The 18,858-nt window shown below is 37.9% G+C and overlaps 3 protein-coding genes across 5 annotated transcripts; 2 read left to right on the top strand and 1 right to left on the bottom strand.

Moving 5' to 3' along the window:
- Nucleotides 1-2,577: 2,577 nt before the first annotated feature.
- LOC132175858 (heterogeneous nuclear ribonucleoprotein 1) lies at nucleotides 2,578-6,570 on the top strand. Of its 3 annotated transcripts, none has more exons than XM_059587933.1 (5): nucleotides 2,578-2,831; nucleotides 2,970-3,091; nucleotides 3,382-3,603; nucleotides 3,933-5,130; nucleotides 6,034-6,570. In XM_059587933.1, the coding sequence occupies exons 3-5, from the start codon at nucleotides 3,382-3,384 to the stop codon at nucleotides 6,045-6,047; spliced, it is 1,434 nt and encodes a 477-aa protein (XP_059443916.1). In that variant the 5' UTR covers nucleotides 2,578-2,831; nucleotides 2,970-3,091; the 3' UTR covers nucleotides 6,048-6,570. The 3 variants fall into 3 exon arrangements, with proteins under 3 accessions (XP_059443916.1, XP_059443913.1, XP_059443914.1); XM_059587930.1 differs by having other exon boundaries at nucleotides 3,377-3,603; XM_059587931.1 differs by having other exon boundaries at nucleotides 2,578-3,091; nucleotides 3,377-3,603.
- Nucleotides 6,571-10,344: 3,774 nt separating this feature from the next.
- Nucleotides 10,345-15,432, top strand: LOC132175145 (protein TORNADO 1). The gene is made up of 3 exons (XM_059586988.1): nucleotides 10,345-12,074; nucleotides 12,203-13,441; nucleotides 13,909-15,432. The coding sequence occupies exons 1-3, from the start codon at nucleotides 10,569-10,571 to the stop codon at nucleotides 15,295-15,297; spliced, it is 4,134 nt and encodes a 1,377-aa protein (XP_059442971.1). The 5' UTR covers nucleotides 10,345-10,568; the 3' UTR covers nucleotides 15,298-15,432.
- A 342-nt stretch (nucleotides 15,433-15,774) lies between these two features.
- On the bottom strand, nucleotides 15,775-18,539 carry LOC132174917 (uncharacterized). Its single transcript, XM_059586670.1, has 3 exons — nucleotides 18,437-18,539; nucleotides 18,251-18,359; nucleotides 15,775-17,321 (listed from the first exon to the last, which is right to left on the bottom strand). Exon 3 carries the CDS (start codon nucleotides 17,296-17,298, stop codon nucleotides 16,003-16,005), a length of 1,296 nt encoding a protein of 431 aa, XP_059442653.1. The 5' UTR covers nucleotides 17,299-17,321; nucleotides 18,251-18,359; nucleotides 18,437-18,539; the 3' UTR covers nucleotides 15,775-16,002.
- Between the last annotated feature and the right edge of the window lie 319 nt (nucleotides 18,540-18,858).

Raw genomic sequence — 18,858 nt, 5'->3', positions numbered from 1 at the left:
GTTATATATATATATATAACAAAATATATATATTCCAATTGGATGAAATTGCTAGTTTCTTCAAGAAGGAAAGACTAGAGATTACCTCATAAAGGAGGATTTATTTGTAGCTATATTTGTGTTGGATCATATATCATTTGAACTTCTTTTTGTGTTATGCAACTCACACCCTTTCCATAGCAAATGGAACCTTTTTTATTTTGGGTAAATTCCACTTTACTTCCCAAACTTACACTCCATTTTCTCTTTGACATCTAAATGATGAATCACGGTAACTCGAGCCCACGAACCACCAAAATGTTATGAGTACGTTACCACCTATGTGTCACCCTTGCTAACTTCGACTAAAAAAAAAAAAAATCACCCCAATAGTGACATGTGAGTCGTAATTCATCCACCAATACTAGCAGTCAAATCGATACAATGAGTCGTAATTTAAAAGTTTGAAGTAAAAATGAGATATAAGTTTTGTGGGGATAAAATGTAATTTACCCATTTTTCTATTGCAATACAAGCTAGCATACACAAGGAAATTAATTACCAAAACAAGATTTGTTGAGGATTAAAGGTTTTGAGAAAATTCGGAAAGAAATTGCAATAATGAGTTGGCCCATATATAGGATTTTGATATTTTAAGAATGCCCATGTCCCCATATGTAGGATTTTGGTCCTATTATTCTTCTGGTTGGCTTCTTGCCAGGGAGGTTTTGTGAGTTTATAACGAGGTTGTTGTAGTTACCAACTCCCACTCCTTACGTTTCTTGGTTTTGGTATCAACGTCCACCTTCCATCTACTGCTTCTAGTTCTAGGCTCATGCCAAAGCCACGCGGTCCAACGGACCGAGACCTTCAGTAAATTTGTTGTCCGAATTAATTGCAAGCCAGGTACCAAATTGCCGAGGATCTGAATATGTGGTCAACGGGATTATTTTTAATGACAATGTTTTCGTCCAAACGCCAAGACAAGGTTTTTGTAATCCAATCTATTAAGAATATGTGATTTTCACGGACATTTTTAAAATGCATGTGATTTGTTAAGTGGTACCTGTATTTGGTATAGCCTTTAAAACGTCTGTGACAATTTTTCTTCTTTCACCAAACAACAAATGGTAATTCTCCAAAAGTAACTTTCAAAACGTCATTAACTTTAAGTGCAGTTCAAATCCGAAAAGATAAACAGTCAAAAAGAGAAATAGAGTGAATGGTCAACTTTTTCATGTTATGGTTAATTTTAATTTTTTATTTTTTCATGTTTTGTGCCCCCAAATTATCAAAATTTAACTACAGGCACCAAAGAAAGCATGAAGCAAAAATGGAACTTTTACTCAATTTCCAAGTCTCCAAAAGTATGGCCCAAGACCAAAAATGCAAAAGTCATACATTGTGTTTGCTTTTACATAAACAAAAAATATGCCAAACAAATCAAATAATACTGATATGGGAGTAAATAATCAAGGCCCCACTCAACACATAGAGTTTAAAAGTCAAAGAGCCGCGTGTCTCTCAAAATAGCTATTGCACAGCTACAAGCTTATTACTTGACAAATAAATTGATATGAATTTTTAGCAATTTGTCGCCTAAATTGCTAGCATTCTAGACAGCAAATGTGAGAGAATTTTATGGGCCTACTTGCCCAAATAAGTCTCAAGTTGCATGCTCATCCTTTCGGACAGCTGACCCCGTAGAAAATTTCTCACATTTGTTAACAATCTGAGCAACAAAATTGCTAAGAATCGATGTCCCAAATATACCGACAAGGCGACAACACTCACCAATGACCCCCTCTAATAAGTTTTACATAAACATGGTCATCATTATCGATCTCTTCATCCCTAAAACTCTCTATATTTATTTTTACTCTTATAATTCTTTATTGAATTAACTATCAGAGGCTTTCCAACCTCCCCAGGGTCAGCGTCTTTTCAGTGACCTTCTCCTTGTTCTGCATGAGCCCGTTATTCAGTCTGATCGTGCCAAAATATGGATCAACAAAGTACCAAGTTAAATGCTTATATGGTCTGGTTACATTAATTTATAAAGAATAAAAAATGAGAAACAATTTAAACTTTGAACCTATATTTGTTCAACAAAAATACAGAGAGCCCTTGAAATGTCATAGTGGCAATAACCAAATCAATTTCCCATGTCATTAGGTCCATTATTAACTGTCTACAATTAGGGAATATTGTTACCCAAGTTTTTATATGATTGATTGACATTCAACCATCTTTTAGTAAATCATCACCCTAATGAGATTTTGCATTCAAAGCAAGTAAAAAATCAAATGAAATTTATAAATACAAACATTTATAATTTCTTTACCAAAATGCAAATGAGATATTAACTTTACCCAAGTTGTCCAAAATAATATAAAAATGCTGAGGTCCAATATAATGGCTCTAGCCTCTAGTAATGCATTCCGAGCAAAAAATACTATTTGAAAGGCTTATATGGGCCTGGTTACAACTTATTACAATGTTTTCTAAATAAACAAATAAATTTTTTTTATTTGTTTTTTTTTGGTTAAAAATCATCATCTCCTGTCATTGCTCTTGGCTCCTCCAAATATTCTTACACCAGAGGATTTTGCCAGTCCCTCTCTCTCTCTCTATTTATAAATTGTCTCTCACCCATCTTCAGCTAGAAATTCCATTTCTTTTGATTTAATTAAGGGAAGTGGAATAACCAACAAAAAGATAAAAAAGACAGAGAGAGAGAGAGAGAGAGAGAGAAATATAGAGGATGAGCACATCCTCTGTTTCCATTACCATTATTCCTCTTCTTAGATCTTAGTTTTCTCTCATTTACTCATCTGGGTTCTCCTCATATGGTAAAATTCTCTTTGTTTTCTCTCTTTCTCTCTTTTCCTTGATCTCTCCTGGAAAATTGATTTTTTTTTCTAATACGGGTCCCTGATCCACCTGAATTTTGTAATTCTTTGCTCAATTTTGATATGTTGGGTCATTAGGAATTCTGGGTCCTGTTCTGATTGTTGCACCAAGGATCCGATGGTACTAAATCGATTTTGATAATACCCACTTCGTGTTTGATCGGGGCACCAACCGGGTTCTCTCTGAATTTTCATCGGAGGTGTGTATTTTCTTGCTTGGTTGTTGCTTCCGCATTTTGATCATGTTGTGTTCCTATTTTTGAGAAAGATTGAATCGTTTTGGTTGTGTAAAATTGTAATATTTTTAACAAATTACTTAATTATATGATTTTAGATTGGTTCTGATGCTGAAAGTTATGGATTCATTGTGAATTATGAATATCTTTGATGGATTGTTCAATTTGAATTGATTTGGGTGCTTTAATTTGAGTTTTGTAATTGTTTGAGTAGTGGTTAACGTGGTACATGATAATGGTTGATTGTAGAAAAGATGGAATCAGATCTTGGAAAGCTCTTCATTGGTGGGATTTCTTGGGACACAGATGAAGAACGTCTTAAAGATTATTTTAGGAAATATGGGGAAGTGGTGGAGGCAGTGATCATGAGAGATCGTGCCACCGGTCGTGCTCGCGGCTTTGGTTTTGTTGTCTTTGCCGATCCTTCTGTTGCTGAAAGAGTCATCATGGATAAACACATGATTGATGGCCGCACAGTGAGTTGTTTCTTTGCAAATACGTACTTTTTGCGTCGTGGATGATTGGCATTCTGTTAGTTTTCTTATTTTATGCTAGAGAATGTTCAATCCTTGATTTCTAGGACTGTTCCCAACTAGATTCTGAATCCACATTCTTCATACTGAGTTGCAGATTAGATTCATTTGTTATTGCTCTCTATCTCTCCGACTAAGTATCAAAGAGTTTGAGTCTTGCTGTAGATTTGACTTACTGCAATCTGCATTGGACAAACTTTACCCCTTTTGCTAATGTGAAACCAAAAATGACATGCCATTGTTTAATTTAGATACTGGTCTGTCAATTTCAGGTTGAAGCAAAGAAGGCTGTTCCTAAGGATGATCAGAACATTTTAAATAGAAACACTGGTAGCTTTCATAGTTCTCCAGGTCCTGGACGTACCAAAAAGATTTTTGTTGGAGGTTTAGCGTCTACAGTCACAGAGAGCGACTTTAAGAAATACTTTGATCAGTTTGGCACAATTACCGATGTTGTAGTGATGTATGATCACAACACCCAAAGACCAAGAGGTTTTGGCTTCATCACCTATGATTCTGAGGATGCAGTGGATAGAGTGCTGCATAAACAGTTTCATGAACTGAATGGTAAAATGGTTGAGGTGAAGAGGGCAGTCCCCAAAGAGCTATCCCCAGGCCCCAGCCGAAGCCCTCTTATAGGATATAACTATGGTTTGAGTAGGGCCAATAGCTTCCTTAACAGTTATGTCCAGGGTTATAATATGAGCCCGGTTGGAGGTTATGGAGTCAGGATGGATGGTAGGTTTAATCAAGTTCCTAGTGGTCGAGGTGGGTTTTCCCCATTTAGTACAACTGGTTATGGAGTGGGTTTGAATTTGGAGCCAGGGCTTAGCCCAAGCTATGGTGGCAATTCCAACTTTGGCAATAGTCTTGGATATGCACGGATGCTGAGTCCTTATTATAGTGGTAATTCAAATAGGTACAATACACCTATTGGGTATAGTGGGGGTAATGGAAGAAGTGATTCTCTTATAAGCTCAACGACACGGAATGTATGGGGAAATGGGGGTCTTAACAGTGCTGCAAACTCTTCCGGCCCTGGTGCCTACTTGAGCTCTGGAAGTGGGGGTTTTGGAGTTTTTGGAAATAGTGGTGCAAATTGGGGCCCTTCTGCTGCTTCAACTCAAGGTGGAGGGAGTCCTCCCGGTTATACTAGTGGGAATATTGGTTATGGCAGTGGAGAGAGCAACTTTGGGTTGGGTGGGGGAGGGTATGGACGAAACAGTGGCACAGGTGTAGCCCAAACATCATCATTTGCTGCATCAACTGGAGGATATGAGGGGTCCTATGGTGACTTCTATCGGAGTGGTTCAGTTTATGGTGATTCAACTTGGCGGTCTGCTACCCCCGAGCTAGAGGGCTCTGGCTCATTTGGTTATGGGCTTGGCAATATATCTTCAGATGTCACAGCCCAAAGTTCTGAGGGTTATATTGGAAGTTACAATGTTACAAGTAGACAATCGAATAGAGGTAACCCTTTGGCTTCATTAAATGATCTTTGGTTATCTTCTTTGCACTTAGTTTGGTTTGTAAGCAAAAAAACGCAATGGAAAAGAAATCAACAATCTATAAACTTGAGTTTTAAGTTATGCTTGTTGACTTCAGAAGCAGTTCAATTTCTGGAAGTTGAAAGTAGACTTGGTCTAGTATTTACTATACAGTGATTCATTGGCTCATGATCCTGATGACTGCATTGACTTACCTTATGATCGTGTCTATTTTCCTTGAGTCCAATCAAATCAGCCCTTAATTATAGTTTTGCAAAAAGGATTCTGAGGCTGGAGTCATGCATGATGCTTATATCCTTAGATATTATCTTATAAAGTAGCTCTTATTAATTTCTGCAAGTTTTTGCTAGAATCCAGATAGATGTTTGGACTTGCTTACCCCATGTGCCCCTTCAATGCTTAAAATTTGATTCTGTAAATGTTTATGAGAACTTGAACTTTTGATGCTAAAACGTAGAAGCAATCTGCTATTCAAGTTAAGTTTTTTTCTTGCTCATAATACATACTCACATAAATCTCTCCCTCTCTCCCCCCCCCCCCCTATTACAGAAATTTAGAAGCTGATGTTTTGCATGTCCTAGGCATTGAGTCCTGCACTTCCTCTAGAAAGTAGTATACTCATTATACTTACAAATTTGATGCTATTTTTCCTCATGCTGCACAGGTTTGCTGATCTAGTGCTATATATTTCCCAGTTCTTGTTTTATTAACAAAATATGCAATTGAATATTTTGATTCACACAAAAGTATACAAGAAAAAATAAGTTTCTGCCAACTGTACAATTGTAAAAGTTTGCACTTGGGTTTTTAGCTCTATTTTTGGCTTATATATATATATGCACTGATATGACATCCCTTGCTTCAGGAATTGCTACGTAGGAGATTTGTTATATGGACATCATATGGTAACGGTAGGTGAAGAGAAACTGGTCAAACAGGTGAAGGCTTGTGAATTTCATACATCTCCCTTATTAAGATATTTTAGCTTACAAGGAAGCTGATCATATAATGCTAACGGGGTTCCTTGATTTGAAGTATACATATTCAGAGAGAGAGAGAGAGAGCAGTTACAAGGTATTTTGTGTAAGGTTTGGGATTTCTTTTTTTTTCTTTTTTTTTTTTTTTTTCAGAACTTAGGTTCCTTTCTTGGAATTTGGTTGAGGTGTAAAATCAGATTGCGGGATATATACTCAGGAAGATTGGTTCCAACTAATGTATCGTGCATCTCTGGTGAGGCGCACCAGCGGTAGTGTGTTAAAAAAAGTAGAGTATTAATTGTTTTTTTTTTTTGGAAATTTTTTCACTGCTGTAATGCCTGGCAAAGTTGCCGGTTCTTGTCCTTATATTTCTTCCTCTGTTGGGATTTGTTTCTCTCAGCTTGTATGTGAGGTTCAGTTTGATTTACCAAGTGTGAAACATTAGAGGGATACCCTTCTAGGATCCCCATCAAATAAGTTACTGAATATTTTGATTTATTTTTTAATTGAACATTTTACACACAAGTTTAAACTTACATGAATGTTTCATTTAGCTCCTGTTTTCTACTGGTGATATTCTGATCAATCTGCCTCACCATTTGAAATTTTGAATGCTAAAAGCAAATTTACAGCTTTTAATTATAGGTGTATCTTTTACAGGTTTCCCTTTTGGTAATAGATTTTCTGTTTCTGATATTTTGAGTTTACTGTAGCTTGTATGTGGTCATACTCACTCTTATCCTTCCTTTCAAGATTAGGATATGCTTTGCTTTGCTTGAGCTTTCATATCACTTTCATTAAAACTTGCATGAATGCAATACATGTGGTCCTCTCTCTTTCTCTCTCTCTCTCACACGCACGCACGCACATGCACGTTAGGATTTGATGAACTATTTCATGGTTAAAATTTAATGTTGTTGCATCTAACGTTGCAAATGATATTACTTGATTTAAATTTTTTGCATGGTGTACCAACATATTTATCACGTGGCATTATTTACACCGTTAAATACAACACCGTTAAATCATAGACCAAGAAATGATTTGTGTCATTTTAGTGTGAGTTTAAAAGGAACTTTGACTAAATTCATGAAATTTGTGGTTCACCTCCACGTTTGGAACACAAATTTCTGCCGACCAACTAAAGAAATACAGGCCCTACTGTGTACAATGTTGAAAGGCATGCTTGAATTGGAGACATGATTGTCATTGATGGTTAATGTGGATAATTTTCGTTGGGGTTGTCATTGTAGGTGGTCCTTAAATGTTTTGGTCTACATGATTTGATTGTACAATTATTCCTGCTCTATTTTCAACCTCAAGAACCAAATAATGTCTTATTTATTTATTTATTTATTTCTCTAAATTTCATAAACGGATCCTCATGAAATTTAACTGCTAAAAACAGAATAAGATACAGCAGTCCCAAATCATGCTGATAAAACTTTTTGAACAAAAGGGTAGAGAGGGAAAAAATAAGGGGAAAAATATTTTGTGTTAAATTTCTAGCGGTGTTGTTACGCCATACTTAATAAGAAGGTGACATGTATCTCCTTTAATTAAAAAAATAGGACTTGGCTATTTTGTCTACTTCCATCCTTTTTTTTTTAATATATATATATATATATATATTCAACCATTGAATTTTTAGGGCTCACAGCTTAACCCATGTGGGTTTTACAGATATAATAGTTGATCTTTTTTTTTTTAATTAATTAATGGGAAATTGATGTGAGAATACAAAATGACATTTATCTTAAAAAAAAAAAAACATTTGCTAATAGAACTTTTATTTTGTGTTTATTAATTAATTTTGTGAAAAATAAATTTTAGTTTTTGTTTATTAATTAATTTTTAATAAAATTTAATAAATATAAAAAGTTCTCATATTATTATTTTTATTTTTTAAAAAAGTGTGTTATTGAACATATTACATATAGATGTCTTTTGTTGATGGACATGTGGGTTTAAAGGGCCCACTATATATGGACAATAGACATGAGGGCCCATTGCCTGCCAAGGGGAGCAGAGATGCCATTTCTAAGTTGCTGCCAGGAAAGCAAACCCTTGTTATGGCATGATTAATTAGCCAAAGTTTATTAACTCCTGGGGGCTAGGGATCGTTTATTTGTTAGTTGTACAACACTTTTTTTTTTTTTATAAAGAAAAAGACACCCATCATTTTCATTTGCCCTGTACGATTGAATACGACAAGTCTATGAAGTTCTTCTCCCACTTGAAATAAATTCTATAATTAGTTCTATAATTTGTATTTCACAATTATCGCATAATAATGTTAACATTTTACTTTCAACCAACTTTTATATTAGTTCTTGTTTAAAAAAAAATTAAGAGTTAGTTGGAATTGCTACGCCAGTATTGTAAGATAAAAATATAGTTTTTAATATTTCTCTTTCATAATTTTGCCTTCTTGGGTATCTATGAACGTTTCATACTATGCAAATTGTTTGAAAGGAAAAACTACACTTACCTTCCTCTAATTATCAAGCAATTTGCAATATTTTCGTTTAGTATTTTAATTTTTACAATTTACCATATTCGATCTACCACTTAATTTGCAATATCTCATTCAATTAGAATCTTTTGTTAACTCAATCAGCAAGCGCATCACCTGACATAAAATATCCTTACTACAAGATAAAATTCGTAAAAATACAACTATACCCTTAATTATTAAAAATTAAAAAAACTCGTTGGGAGGTGAGAGATCCACTACCAACTGTAGGAGGCCTTTTTCCCCTGAATTTTTGGCTTTTTGCTTTTTTGAATTTTTGATCTTCTGCAAGGCTATTTTGCCATTTCCAATCACGTGAAATGTCCATTATATCCCCATCATTGGAATCTAGCAAAAAATTCAAGCAGAAAGAGGACATTGCCAAATTGTATGGTAGAGTGGTAAGATACATTGCAAAAATGAAAATATTAAGAAAATATTGCAAATTGTGTGACAGTTAAGAGAAGTAAGTTCCTTTGGTAACGCTTTTTGCTTAAGCCACCAATAAATCAAAAGCGTTAACAACTACTCAATACAAAAAATACTCAACACTACTTCTACCTTGACATCAAAGTTCAACCAAAAAAAAAAAAACACCCTTCAAAAAACTTTGCCAAACGAACTCGAATCTCTTTGTTTTTAACTTATGGGTTCATATTCGGCGGAAAATAATAAGAGGATGATTAGTCCAAGCATGCATCAAATTCAAAGTAAACAGAGATGATTGAGATTCCTTGAAGAGAGGTTAATTTGTCCAACATACAGTCTGGCCACCACTTTATAGGATGCCCCACTCTTTAGTCTTTACAATGGGAAAAGAAAGAGTAGGATTTATAGCATTGCAAAAAGGTCAAAAAAGTAGACACCCCTACTTTGTCACCATTGTAAACTTGACTCAGGTCAAGTATAATAGCTCAACTGTTCTTAGGGGTGAGTTCCCACCTGAACCCCCCTTGTCCAAAAGAGCACGATGATCAGTTCTGAGATAACCAATATGGGAGGTACTTTGTGCTCCTATATTGAGTTTGAGTTTGAGTTGTGTTGATGCATATGTATAAGACTGTATATAAATCAATTATAGACTGGCTCATTTAAATAAACAGATACGACTCGTTAACCATAACCCTTTAAATTTGTGTTAGATTCGCCGGTCGTGTTAAAAATTGTCAACTATAAATGTTGCATGTCGGGTTCGGGTCATGTTGAGGCATGAGTATAAAAAACTAAGAATATATAAGTCAATTTTAACCCGATCCTTTTAATTAAATAATTCAGACCATTTCATTCTAATCCGCTAATTTCGGGGTTAAGTTTTTGGATTTTGTCAAAAATTGCTAGCCTTATAACCAATCAATGAATTCGGATATAGTTGACTGTCGGTACTAATGCACCATCATGAACAAACAATTAAGTGCAAAATATAGACAGGAAATATTTTGTATGAAAGAATCATACCTTTTGGGAGAAGGGTTTGGAGGAAATATTTTGCATGGAAGAATCATACCTTTTGGGAGAGGGGTTTGGTTTAGGGTTAGTGAAGAAAAAAAGGTTACTTCTGCAGAGGGTTGCTCACAGGAATACCTTTACTTTTTGGGAAAGTGCTCAAAGGAATGCCTTTAGAAAGAAGTTGAGAATATGACATAAAATAGCATCTATGCATGAGAGGCATCATCAATGCTTTCTGTCATGGATAACATTGTCAATATCAGATGCAGAAGGAACAATTCGGACAATTCAGCCAAAAAAAAAAAAAAAAAAAAGAGAAAAAGAAACGCGGCATGCATATTACTATACCCAACTTTCAATGCCCTTGAATATATTGATGATGAAAAGCTCTTAGAGATGATGGCTTTCTAATCCCCCACCAAAGCAAACCAGTTTCTCTTGCCTTGAATTCTCACTGTAACAATGCCATCAAACGAGAACCTCAGAGATCTCCAGTGGGTTCTGCATGCAATCGGATCCGAAAGCATCAGCCTACACAACATCTCCTTCTACCTTTCTCAACCAACTTCAGGATGTTACCAAGAAACAGAAAACTCTGTGAACATAAACATTTCCAAGGACAGCCTTCAACAGTTCTCCCACCTCCTCACAGTACTAGGCACAGCCAAAAACATCCAATCTCTGAGAAACTTGGAGTTCCACCGGGTTGAATGGGAACTACAGCAACTACTGAATCTTGGGGTGTTGCTTGAGAATAGCTCAAACATCAAGCAACTAGTGTTTCGAAGAAACCGTTTCAGGAAAGAACATTTATCAGAGTTCTCTGAAATTCTGAAGAGAAATAGAGTGATCAAAGAGATCATGTTTTCTGAATCATCTATTGGCTATGTTGGAGCCGGGATTCTTGCTTCCGCTCTTAAGGTGAATGACAGCTTGGAAGAGTTACAGATATGGGAAGACTCAATTGGGTCAAAAGGGGCCGAGGAGCTCTCAAAGATGATCGAAGTAAACTCGACACTGAAGCTGTTGACAATTTTTGACTCAAATTCAATTACAGCAACCCCACTTATATCTGCAGTTTTAGCAAGGAACAGGACCATGGAAGTTCATGTTTGGAGTGGAGAAAATGGAGAAAAAAGTTCAAAGGTTGTCGAGTTTGTTCCTGAAAACAGCACACTTCGAATTTACAGACTCGACCTTTCAGGCGCCTGCAGGGTTGCTTGTGCTCTTGGGTGGAACTCAACAGTGAAGTCACTTGACATGACCTGTGTCCGGCTAAAATCTCGGTGGGCTAGGGAGTTCCGATGGGTTTTGGAACAGAATAAGAGTCTTAAAGAGGTAAACTTATCAAAAACTTGCCTCAAGGATAAGGGAGTCATATATGTTGCAGCTGGACTCTTCAAGAACCAGAGTTTGGAAAGCTTATATCTTGATGGAAATTGGTTCGGCGGCATTGGTGTGGAACATCTCCTCTGCCCTTTGAGCAGGTTTTCTGCCTTGCAATGCCAAGCCAACGTTACTCTGAAGTCTGTAACTTTTGGAGGCGGGAGAACAAAAATAGGAAGAGATGGGCTTGCAGCCATTTTACAGATGCTGACAACCAATGAGAGTGTGACCCGGCTGGGGATATATGATGATGAGAGTTTGAGACCAGATGATATCGTCAAAATCTTCAGGAGCTTGGAGAGGAATGCCAGTTTGAGACACTTGTCTTTACAGGGCTGCAAAGGGGTTCAAGGAGAGTTGGTGCTTCAGACAATAATGGAGACACTACAGGTGAATCCTTGGATTGAAGACATCGATCTCTCAAGAACCCCGCTGCAGAATTCGGGGAAGACAGATGGAATTTACCAAAGACTGGGCCAGAATGGGAAGACTGAACCTGAACCAGATTTGCTAAAGGATATGCCATTCACAGAGCCCAAGAGTTGTAGAGTTTTCTTCTGTGGGCAAGAATATGCAGGTAAGGTTGTGAACTTTCAATAGGAAGAGTCTGAGTTGGTTAATGAACTGAATTTTACCTCCATGTTTTCTTCTAGAACTCAAGAAATAGAAGTGAAAATAATCAAAATTTTGTATTTGCATTTGCAGGTAAGACCACACTGTGTAATTCAGTATCACAGAATTTCTCTTCCTCGAAGGCGGCCTACATAGATCAAGTAAGAACTTTAGTTAACCCAGTTGAACAAGCTATTAGAACAAATGGAATGAAAATAAAAAATCTCAAAGATGAAGGCACAAAGATTTCAATATGGAATCTTGCCGGTCAGCATGAATTCTATTCTCTCCATGATCTCATGTTTCCAGGGCATGGGAGCCCTTCGGTCTTCTTGATCATATCCAGTTTATTTAGGAAACCTAACAACAGAGAACCAAAGACCGCATCTGAAATAGAAGAGGACCTTCAGTATTGGCTCAGGTTCATAGTTTCCAACTCAAAAAGAGCAGTTCAACAATGCATGCTACCAAATGTAACTATTGTCCTCACACACCATGACAAAATCAATCAACCGTCACAAAACTTTCAGGCTACTGTAAATTCAATTCAGAGACTGCGAGATAAGTTCCAGGGGTTTGTTGACTTCTATCCAACTGTATTCACAATCGATGCAAGATCATCTGCATCGGTCAGTAAACTCGCTCATCACCTTCGGAAGACAAGCAAGACAGTTCTCCAAAGAGTCCCTCGAGTTTATCAACTTTGCAATGATCTGATACAGATTTTATCAGACTGGAGATCAGAGAACTACAATAAGCCAGCAATGAAGTGGAAAGAGTTTGATGAGCTATGCCAAGTTAAGGTTCCACCATTAAGATATCGATCAAGACATGATAATAAAGAGAAGGTAGAAATGAGGAGGCAGGCTATTGCTACTTGTCTTCATAATATGGGAGAGATCATTTATTTTGATGATCCGGGGTTCTTAATCTTAGATTGTGAGTGGTTCTGTGGTGAAGTGCTAGGCCAGCTGATAACATTAGATGCTAGAAGGCAAAGCTCTGTGGAGAATAATGGATTCATCAGCAGGAAAGAATTGGAGAAGATTCTAAGAGGAAATTTACAGAGCCAGATTCCTGGAATGGGTTCAAAGGTATTTGAGAACTTAGAGGCTAGTGACCTTGTGAGGATGATGCTGAAACTGGAACTCTGTTATGAACAAGATCCATCAGATCCAAATTCTCTGCTACTGATCCCCGCAATTCTGGAAGAAGGTAGAGAAAGGCCACAGAGATGGCAGTTAAGCACACCTGACTGCCTTTATGCAGGACGGCATCTTGAGTGTGATGATTCAAGCCACATGTTTCTCACACCAGGCTTCTTTCCTCGTTTACAGGCAAGAAAATCTCTCTCCATCACCACCGTTCTTTTTCTTTTTCATTCGTTACTTTACATTTTTGTTTTAAAATTCTTCCTCAAACTATCTTGTTTAATTCCTTCCGGTTACAGTTTATCCATGAATCCTTTAAAGTAGAGAATATAATAGCCATAGACAGACAGAAAGCTTAACCTTTTCTCTAATGACTTCATTATGAGTCTACTTCTATGTGACTTTCAGATAGCATTATTTATACACGTTAGAGCTAAGGTAAGACAATAAAGAAAATAAGAAGAGCTTTTAAATCATAGCAATTAGCAAAGCATCACTTGAATTTTGCTTTTAGATTGTTTCCCTTTTCCCTTTAGTATCGAATGAGCATCAGAGTATCAAATTCTAGTTCTTAAGCTACAATGAGATGAAATTCCCCATAATTATCTGTTGGCTCTATTTTCTACTCAAAATTTATTTGTTGGCAAACGCAGGTGAATCTTCACAACAAAATCATGGGGTTAAGGAACCAACATGGAGCAACTTACAGTCTTGAGAAGTACCTCATCTCAATAAGTATCAATGGTATCTACATCAGAGTAGAGCTCGGAGGAAAGTTGGGTTACTACATTGATGTCCTTGCATGCTCGACCAAGAACCTGACAGAAACCCTTAGACTCATCCAGCATCTAATAATTCCAGCAATTCAAAGCCTCTGCCATGGGATCACCTTGACTGAAAATGTCATGCGGCCAGAATGTGTGCGAAACCTGATACCCCCCAGATATAGGAAAACCCAATTTGTGTCTCTGCAACAATTGAAACAGGCACTACTCTCGGTTCCTGCAGACGGCATGTATGATTATCAACATACCTGGAGTTCAGTATCAGACTTGGGCAGACCTATTCTACAAGTAGGTTTCGATTTGGCTAGAGAGCTACTATCAGATGATGACTTTCGGGAAGTACTGCATCGAAGATATCATGACCTACACAACCTTGCTGAGGAATTACAAGTCCTACCCGAAAACAACTCAGATGGACCAGATCACACTTTATCCACAAGTGATGAACCTGACAGAGTTGATCCGACTTTTGGTGGTATTGCCAAGGGAGTGGAAGCAGTATTGCAGAGACTGAAAATCATTGAACAAGAAATCAGAGATTTGAAGCAGGAGATCCAAGGGTTGAGATATTATGAGCACAGACTCCTCGCTCATCTTCATCACAAAGTGAACTACCTAGTTAACTACAATGTCCAAGTGGAAGAGAGGAAAGTACCCAACATGTTCTATTTTGTCAGAACAGAAAACTACTCAAGGAGATTGGTCACAAACATAATTTCTGGGATGAACGCACTCCGGCTTCACATGCTATGTGAGTTCCGACGAGAAATGCATGTTGTTGAAGATCAAACGGGCTGTGAACTAATGCAAGTTGATAACAGGGCTGTAAAGAGTTTGGCTCCATACATGAAGAAGTTCATGACACTGTTAACATTTGCTCTTAAGATAGGAGCCCATCTAGCAGCTGGGATGGGACAACTGATACCTGATTTGAGCAGGGAAGTTGCCCACCTGGCTGACTCTTCCCTTCTTTATGGGGCAGGAGGAGCGGTTGCAGCTGGGGCTGTGGGGGCTGCAGCCATGGGACGTGTGCAGGGGAGCCGGAATAGAGGCTCAAGGGATATTCAGCAAGACCTAAAAACAGCACAGCAATGGGTCGTGGACTTTTTAAGGGACAGGAGGTGCTCGACTGGGAAGGACATTGCAGAGAAGTTTGGATTATATAGAGTAAGGTACAGGGATGATGGCCAGATTGCTTGGATTTGTAGAAGGCATATGCACATCAGAGCAAATGAAATAATTGAAGTCCCCATTTGAAATTACGCCAAAACCTTGAGTAGAAGGGGCTTATTTTCCTTTTCATTATCCATCTTGTTCCCTACTGAAAATAACTTCGGATTGTAAAAGTGACTTCAATGCATTTTTAACGTGTATGGATCTTGGTTTGCAGTATTGAACTTTCTCCTTCAAAATTTTATCAGCCAACATTCAAAAGATAACATGATATTCGGTTTCTGGATAGACATATTTGAATTTTATAAAAGATTTAACAGACTGGTCAAAAGTTATGGAATTTCAAGTATACACCTGTCTGTCAAACTCAGATGAAAATATGGACAAACTTATAAATATAATCGTGTTAAATGGCCGAAAGCACATCATGGATGCTTTGGCCTTACTAACTTTTAGCTTTAAATCACCATGTAAATGTGGGACCAAAACATCACTCTTGATGCAATACATTATTAAACTACAGTTAGATGGAATTTGATTTCATAATTATTGGCAGTTGAGGAAAACAAAATCAGAATAGTTCATATATATGATAGCAGCTGCGACAGAACAAAGTGTCTAGAGGGGGTACAAAGGTGTCATGATTTCCTGCCATCTATTACATCTCAACATACAAAGGAAAACATCACACTACATAACACATTATTACACTTCAGTACTAGGTAATTAGTCTTCATTCTAAATCTAAAGTCACCTGTCTGTCTTCCTCCGCACCACTGTAACAAAAGCTTAGAAGAAAGCCCTACTGCCATAAAACACACGGGAACCAGTATTCTTTGATGCCTGTAATTTCTGGTCAGAGCTTGAATTTCCTGAATTGGTTGGTCCATTGTCAAGGTCCAAAGGTAGCTTCATCTTTGCCAAAGACTCAGTAAACTGCTGCATGCTTTTCATGTACATGTCCACTATGTCCTGCTGCACCACCTTTTGTTCTGGCTCAACATTGACTGTGACGACAGGCTTTGTCAATGCATCAGTTGGCACCCCACCAGAGGAATCACTCTCACCATCTTTAACACCTGCAGAACTCTCTTTTGGGGCAGAATCACGTTCCTGATTCGGAGATTTTGATGCTTCTGGAGCATCAGAAGACTCCGAGCTTGCCGGGTCCAAAGGAGAAGAAACCCCATTAGTTGACACACTGCTCAGAGGAGAATCAATCTTTGGATGCTGGATAGATTCAACTGTACCAGTTGAGAAGCTTTCTACAGCATGAACACCCACCTCTGAACTGTGATGGTTTTCAGCATCAGAAGCTCCCAAGCTCTCAGAGCTCTCAGAGTCCAAACTGTTACATGGTAACGCAAAATACTCCGAAACCATCAACTGATCTTCATTATCAATCTTAGGATCTGGGAACTCAATCTTATCAAAATCACTTGGGTGTGACTCAGATATCTCTGTGTCCTGCTCAGTTGCATTCGTGGCCATAGCAGTTGGCATTGCAGGAATAGCCATTACTTCCGGCGAAGCCCCACTATAGGAGAGAGACAATTGAACAAACCCCGCCGGGGAATGGAGCAGATCAGTTGAAGATAAAGAGAATTCTTTCTCCAACTTCCCATTCTGGAGAAGGACTTCAGATAATGGCACTAAAGCGAACCCCAACAACTGATCTTCAAGATAATTCCTGACCCTGCTCAACATCCATATCTCACATTTGAGTGAGGAATCAACAGTCCAAACATTGAGACGGACATTGTCGTTGAAGACTGGATTCCTCCCACCACCATTAATGGTTTTGGTGGAGACTGTGTTTTCAGGATCACTAGTCAGGCAAAGCTTAGCATAAACATCTTGCTTGTGGTATATGCAGATGTTGTGGATGTCCCTAGCCTGATGTACGTAGACATCAAGAACACCAATGCAGTCCTCTATGTTTGACACCAGAGCTTTCTTGCTGTTGAACTCAATTCCCTTTGATAAGGGACCAGGGCTCTGTACGAAGAAGTCGGATTTCCGCATCTCAGGCTCAGCGACGAGGGAGTTCTTGAATGGCGAGACAACAGATTGTGGGGAGTCCATGATATCCCACCCAGAAGTTAAACCTGGAAAAGCACAAGACGATATATTTGCAAAAATAAACGACCTCAAATTAGATAAGATTATACTCTCCTAAACAGTCCAAAAAAGACAAAAAGCTCAGATAGAAAACGAAAGTGAAGACAAATATTGATTCTTTGAACTCAAAACCAAAAGCAAAGAACCAATCCCCAAATCAGAAACTCTTGATCTGGTGTAAACCTAGGAAATCAGATCCTAAACCTAGGCAAATTTGTGAACCGCCCTGATGCATAAAACCAAAAACCAGACTGAGAATTAAACAAAGTGAAACCCAGCCTAAGCTAAAACAAAAGTACAATTCTCAAGCCAAGAAGCCAACACATGAACTACAAAACCTAGCCAGAGCTACAAGGACAAAAGCCAGTTCTGAAAGACAATCCCCAACCCAAAACCACAATTGAGCTGAAACTTATAGCTGTTATCACAAAACCCAAAAACACAGAACCCCAGACGTGAAACTTTTACATCAATTACTGGGAAACCAAACCCCCAAAGCACCAAAAAAAATTAAGCTTGAGCACAAGAGAACCGAAATTACCAAAACCCCTAAAAACTGAGACTTTGGAAGTGAGCAAGTTCAAAACCCAGACCCCCAAACTTTAAAATAAGCAAGACCCTTCAACAGTGATCCCCCCAGATGTGAACAGATTCCAATAAAGCTACCAACTTTTCCTCCACAGAAACACTATGACCGGAATCCGAGGGAGTGAAACAAGGAGAGCAAAAAGAAAAGGCACAGTAACCCAGATCGTGTCACAGAATTCTAAAACATACCCACTTGGAATTTCTCCTTCAACCCTCAACAACACAAGAAATACAAAGAAAAGACAGGAAAAAAAAAAACTAAAAATCAACGGCACAAACAGATAAAAATAAAGATAAAAATCTGAAATGGGTACCGTCTATTTCTTACCTTTGGCTCTAAAGTCAACCGAATTGTCTACAATCTGTGGCTCTAGGCGAAGATCTGCAAACGACCCAGTTCGTAATTCGAGCTTGTGTTGGAGAGCTCACACCGTGAACTGCTTGTAAACGGAGGAATATAAAAAAACAGCACAAAAATCTATTACACTCAGAATTTCAGGTGAGTGTGCCAAACCTTTGTCGGAAGGTGAGTATTAATATGCGTATTTGCTGAGTGCGTACGTCTATTTATGGGATATTTGTGTGTGCGCTTTTCATGGAATACTATCTCCGCCTTTTGGCTAAGATCAATCAAGAAAGTGTTAAATATAATTGGGATTATATTTTTATTTGTTTTTTTTGGGGATGGAGAGGATGCGGTTGCAGATTCACCGCCCCACGCGTTGGCCTCAGCCGGACCAATCAGAGTGGCTGTTGGTGCGCTTTGTTGGTGGGACATTGAAACATGGGTCACACATTACATATACCGTTCCGACTCTGCAGTTTGTCATATTCTCAGCAGGCTATCTTTTCAGGTTGTATTTTGGGCTTGCAATCATGTCGTGTGGACATTTTTTGATCAGTTTCATGGGAAAATTTTACTTTTACTTTAATGTT

This window comes from Corylus avellana, chromosome ca3 (genome assembly GCF_901000735.1).
Source record: "Corylus avellana chromosome ca3, CavTom2PMs-1.0".
Taxonomy (NCBI): domain Eukaryota; kingdom Viridiplantae; phylum Streptophyta; class Magnoliopsida; order Fagales; family Betulaceae; genus Corylus; species Corylus avellana.
Note: the sequence above shows the minus strand (reverse complement) of the source record. Positions and strands in the feature narration are given on the sequence as shown.